The 6,287-nt window shown below is 33.2% G+C and overlaps 2 protein-coding genes across 2 annotated transcripts; both read left to right on the top strand.

The window, feature by feature from the left end:
- The first annotated feature begins 779 nt into the window (after positions 1-779).
- On the top strand, positions 780-3,380 carry LOC119571286. The gene is made up of 3 exons (XM_037918668.1): positions 780-930; positions 2,058-2,180; positions 2,815-3,380. Exons 1-3 carry the CDS (start codon positions 780-782, stop codon positions 3,378-3,380), a joined length of 840 nt encoding a protein of 279 aa, XP_037774596.1.
- Positions 3,381-3,388: 8 nt separating this feature from the next.
- LOC119571285 lies at positions 3,389-4,031 on the top strand. Its single transcript, XM_037918667.1, has 3 exons — positions 3,389-3,443; positions 3,575-3,685; positions 3,865-4,031. Exons 1-3 carry the CDS (start codon positions 3,389-3,391, stop codon positions 4,029-4,031), a joined length of 333 nt encoding a protein of 110 aa, XP_037774595.1.
- Positions 4,032-6,287: the final 2,256 nt, after the last annotated feature.

The raw sequence follows: 6,287 nt of genomic DNA, 5'->3' as shown, positions 1-6,287 counted from the left end.
TATATACATAATGATATGTGTGTCTGTGTTTATATATAGTGATATGTGTATATGTATGTTGTATATGATGTATATATTCTATATATAATATAATATATATATATATATATATATATCTATAATTACTATATATATATATATTATATATATAGATATATCTACACACACCACACATTAATATATATATAGATATATATATACCTATATATATATATTATATATATATATATATATATGTATATATATATATATATATATATATATATATAATATATATATATAATGTGTGTGTGTGTTGTGTGTGTGTGTGTGTGTGTGTGTGTGTGTGTGGTGTAAAATATGTATAATATAATATATATATATATATATACATATATTTATATATATATATATATATATCTATATATATATATATATATATATATAATATATAATATATATTAATATATATATATATATATATATATAAGCATTTGTGAAACATTTATTTATATCCAAATTTCAATTGTTATAAACACTAATGTAAAATACAGTACATTATTTGTACATTCGTGTACGATATCTCTTTAAGCTAGCCTTTTTAAAACCGAAACTTTTCAGCAATAAATGTAAAACAATATGAACATATACTATACAAAAGGATGCAAGAATTACACCAAACAAAAGATCAGAGCTATACTGGGGGTGAATCTATGACGAGGAGAGGGGCCATATAAATAAATGTTTGTATGACCTCAGAAATCAAAGTGTAAGTTCAATACGGTTTTAGTCCATTCATAATGCGTCAGACAACTGAGTTAAAGTCGAGGATTTCCTCGTTGAAGGTGGCCACACCCAATGAACATCCGCTGAGCCAGGACAACCTTAAAAATAGAGAAAAGGAAAGACAGTCCTTCGGTTCGGATGACAAAAGGAAGTCCATAACCATAAGTACATAGTGAGCAGTCAAATATCCAATATCATACAGTTATCAACAGATAGGGGCCCCCGCCCATTAAAATGGTTATATTCATTAGAAATGTTGAGGTGTGGTTGTGAAAAATACGGGATTGCCTATTCTAATATGCGTTTAAGATGCGTCTTTTGAAGCTTTTAAAAAGGTTTAAGGTTGGTGAGCCTTGAATCTGTGAGTTGTACACACACACACACACACCACACCCCAATGTATGTTGATGAAGTTATTGATTAGCAATGTATCAGCTTCTCTTGGCTTGGACCTAGAATAATGTCATATCATCAGCGAATAGGATCGGTTTGATTTGAATTATATCAGATATATTATATATGTCGAGTTAAGAAAAGAGAACTGGACCTTAGGACACTGCCTTGTGGAACCCCAAGCGCCATGTACGCTATCTGAGTTGATCAGTCCGGTAGCTTGAACCATAATGAATAAACCAGGATTGACTGTGTCAAAGGCCTTGCAACTTCACCAGAAATGAACAGGAAGGTTTGACTAATGTCAAAATCAGAGTATATACCTCGATGAAAACCATTAATTATTGTGGCCACAACTGAAGCCAAAATTCCGACGGGTTAAGATATTTTTTATTTTCTAGATATTGCATTAGACGTTTTCTTCATAAACAGTGGACAACAGTCATTCTCATCAACAGTAGAAAAAAAACTGAAAGATCAGATATCGATAGACAGTTTTAGGGATTACCCACTGTCCAGATTTGAGAACTGGGTTAGCTTTGCTGGTCTTTAGTTTTGCTGGAAAAACGTTTAATTGCAACAGACTAGTTGAAAAGTATGGACAGGGTTTGGACAAAGTTTTCGGAATTCTATCTTAATCCAGAACCTGCCATCATTTGGGCTAGAAGTCTTTATTTTTTTAGTGCACTTAAAAATAACACACCCATATATCTATGATTGGTAATACCAATAGAGTTTAAGAAGTTATTTATAAGTAATTACTGGATCTCTAATGGAACAAGGTAGTTTACTATTAAGACAGCGCAGTATTTCAGAAATAATTAGTGACGCACCTCCGCAAGGTCAAATGTCTTATATAAAATTAGATAATTATATTGTAAGTATTATTTTTCTGTCAGATTTTTGTAATGTTTTAAACACACAACAGTTCGAGTGTCATCTTCATGATTTACCAATTCCATGGCGGCTGGCTGGAGAAAAGGAGGAGGAACAGTCCTTCAGCAATATCGTCGCACCCATGGGTAGTAGCTATTATTATTCCTTTTATTGATGTTATGAACACATTTATGGTGTGCAACTGATTAAGGTGAAGTTAATCAAGTGACACGTGTTCTGAAATATTTAAAAGCTATGTTTATGACAGATCAGGAACACATCCTTTTAGATGGAACAAATTTGTTCCCTTCGTGCTGGAGCATGCTAGTGAGTAAGCGAAAATGTACATCTTACTAATTTAAACATATTTCTCGGGAAGACAGATTTACATCGTGATTATCGTGTATTGGAAAACATTTCAACTGGAAATTGATTATGTTATGGAATAATTTAACTAAAATACTTTGATGAAAATTTAAGTTAAATGCCCGACTGTAGTTTCATTGATGATTTTCTTTGCTCTATACGTAGTACAATACATTGGCATTAACACAAGATCTTTATCATACTGTTTTTGATGATGTTAATGGAAGTTATATTTCATATGTTTAAGGTTGATTATTAATTTAACGTAATTATTATGTAATCATACTGGGTAAAATATTGATATTGCTTATGGAGTTACATGACAATATGTATAGAACTTAAGAAAAAACTTTTTATATGACTAATACGAAATAGATATTAATATATTTGACTAACAATTTCTTTTTATTTCAGAAGAATACCAGCGACTGCTGGCAGAATTTAGTAATTCTGATTTGAGCAGCATATCTGATGATGATGATGACTGGCCTTCATCTCCACTTCGGCGCAGAGAACTCTTTCATGAACTATGTGCCAACACTGAGAGTTCAGCATCTGAGTCTGATGAAGAGAACAACAGAGATGGAAATGTTACCACCAGGTCCCCTGAAGTTACAAGTAGCACTGCAGCTGCCCAGACTGGACCCAGCAGAAATCTCAATACTAATGGATGTCATCATTTCAGGAGAAATATAAACTTCAATCACAGATTTACTGTAGATGTTGATAATCATTTTCAGGGAACTAATTTTCAACCCACAGTTCTCTCCCCTGTAGATTATTTCATGGCTTACCTCTCACCTGAAATTTTAGATGCAATGACTCTAGAAACACAGAAAAAGTACATGTCCAAAAAAGGAAAGCCATTATCACTAACAGTAGATCAAATGAAAAAGTTTATAGGAAAAAATTTCCTTATGTCAGTGTTAAATTCCCTAGAATTAAATGTACTGGCAAAAAAACAAGGATTTCTGTTATAGCTGATGCCATGAGTCGTGACATGTTTTCAGTAATCATAGCTTCTCTGAAAGTCTTTGATGAGAGTCTGCTGAATGCAGCACAGAGGAAATCAGACAGATTTCATAAGATGAAATAGATTGTGTTCGTTCACGCTGTTTGGAGTTAGACAGACCTCAATATGTCTCAGTTGATGAAATGATCATTCCATTTACAGGCAGAACACACCTTAAGCAATTTACACCTCGGAAACCAAACCCACATGGCCTAAAGATCTTTGTTTTAGCTAGTAGTGATGGCCAAGTCCTAGATTTTGAGTTTTTTCAGGGTAAGGAAGACTTGCTTTTGAATGTACAAAGAACTGGACTTCATCTTCCAGAGTGGGTACCCTTAAGATAGGAGAAGCTGCAGTCCTAAGATTTGTAAAGTCAGTCAGTAGAGGTACTAGTTTCTTCTTTGATAGGTTTTTTACTACACCTAAGCTCTTAGAAATTCTCTCATCATTAGGAATGGGAGCTACAGGGACAATGAAGAAGAACCTTGTGCCAAAACAGTGTCGATTGAAGACTGAGAATCAGTTAAAGAGATCCGGCAGAGGTTCCTCTGACTGTGCAGTGAGAGATGATTCTGCTTTTTGTATAACTGTATGGTTTGACAAAAAAACATCATCTTAGCATCTAATGAACATAGTATTCAGCCAGTATCTACTTGTCAGAGGTGGTGTAAAAGAGAAAAACGCCACTTAGAAGTGGAACGTCCTAGGGTTGTTGAGCTATACAACTCAAAGATGGGGGCGTTGATATTATTGATCAGGTCATTAGCTGTTACAGAAGTGCAACACGTTCTGCAAAATTTACTGTTCGAGCAATGTTGCATCTTTTGGACCTCTCTTGCGCAAATGCATGGTTAGAGTACAGAAAAGATTGTGAAAAAAGCAGTTCTGTTACCATGGACAGTATGGATTTTAAATTGGAAATAGCTTATTCTTTGATTTCTGAAGAAGTTCTAAATGATGACAACAGTGAGTCTGAGATTTCAGAGGAGCATGATGACATTTCTAGAAAAAGAACAAGGCCCCTTCCCATTGCTGCAAAGCGTACTAACAGTGCATGCCATATGCCTGATGCATTACCCCCTTATGCCTCTAGAATGAGATGTCGATATCCAGGGTGCAATGGGAGGACCAAGTTTTCATGCAAAAGTTGCAAAGTTTTTCTTTGTCTTTCATATGAAAGAAATTGTTATTCTCTTTTCCATTTGCCCTGAAATATTTGATGATTAGGTTTACAAATTAAAATGTTTCTGTTAATGAAGAAATTTGAAATAGAACTTACTTTTTCTCACTAAGAAAGAAAAAAAGGTTTTGTTTCTTTTCAGTAAGTAAAGATTATGGTATGCAGATATGCAGAGCTGATGAATATGTCCTCATTTTTACTTAGGTACACTGCAGTCAAAGTAATGAATGTTACTTAAATGTTTGTTTTAATGAAAAATGCCTTGCAATGAAGTTGAATAAGAATAAATATACCTGGAATTATCAAATTTGTGTTTTTTCTGAAAGTTATAATACATATATTGTGAATTTACACAGTTGTTTCATTGCCATTTCTGTTTTTTGTCTAAACTTTTATTTCACGTACATGCTAGAGCCCCGATGGACCAAATTTGGGCCAAATTTAAGGTCAATATCTCTAGAACTACTCATGATACACATCTAAAAATTAGCCGCATCCCGTCTAATATCAAAAATCTAAGTAAAACCTTTTTAGGGCTCCAAGAATTTTTTTAAAATGTGTATATGAGTTTCAAAGAGATTTTTGCCCCTTTTAAATTTTTGGCCCCAAAAAATTTGGTCCATCGGGGCTCTAGCATTACGTGAAAAAAAGTTTAAAACAAAAAACAGAAATGGCAATGAAAAAAACTGTGAAAAATTCACAATATAGTATTAAAACTTTCAGGAAAAAAAAACAAAATTTGATAATTTAGGTATTTTTATTTTTATTCAACTTCATTGAAAGGCTTTTTTTTCTTTAAAAAAAAAACTTTTAAGAAAACATAATTCCCTTTGGACTGCGGGTTCCCTAAGTAAAAATGAGGCATTTTCATCAGCTCCCCTTTTTTTGCTACCATAATTTTTACTTACTGAAAAGAAAAAAAACCCTTTTTTTTTTCCTTCTTAGTGAAAAAAAAGTAAGTTCTATTTCAAATTTCTTTTTAAACAAAAAATTTTTAATTTGAAAACCAAATAAATCAAATTTTTTCAGGGCAAAGGAAAAAGAATAACAATTTTTTTTCTAGAAAGACAAAGAAAAACTTTGCAACTTTTGCATGAAAAACTGGTCCTCCCATTGCACCCTGGATATCAAACATCTCATTTAGAGGCAAAAGGGGGTAATGCTTTCGGCATATGGCATGCACTGTTAGTACCCCTTTGAAACCCAATTTTGGGAAGGGGCCTTCCCCCTTTTTCTAAAAATGTCATCATACCCCTAGAAATCTCAAAATCACGTTGTCTATTTAGAACTTTTTCAGAAATCAAAAAAAATAAGCTTTTTCCAAATTTTAAAAAATCCATATGCCAGGGGTAACAAAAATTTTTTTTTTCACAATCTTTTCTTTTACTCTAACCTTTGCTTTTGCGAAAGAGGGTTTCCAAAAAAGATGCAACTTTGCCGAACAAAAAATTTTTTGCAGAACGTGTTGCATTTCTGTAAAAGCTAATACCGGGAACCCAATAATATCAACGCCCCCCATCTTTGAGTTGTATAGCCAAAAACCCCTGGGGGACTTTGGCACTTCTAAGTGGGTTTTTTTCTCTTTTACACCACCTCGGGGACAAGAAAGATACTGACTGAATACTAGGGTTCTTTCGATGCAAGATGTTTTTTTTTTTGTCAAACCAAAAAGGGTTATAAAAAAAGCAGGGAATC

Source organism: Penaeus monodon, unplaced genomic scaffold (genome assembly GCF_015228065.2).
Source record: "Penaeus monodon isolate SGIC_2016 unplaced genomic scaffold, NSTDA_Pmon_1 PmonScaffold_576, whole genome shotgun sequence".
NCBI lineage: Eukaryota > Metazoa > Arthropoda > Malacostraca > Decapoda > Penaeidae > Penaeus > Penaeus monodon.
Note: the sequence above shows the minus strand (reverse complement) of the source record. Positions and strands in the feature narration are given on the sequence as shown.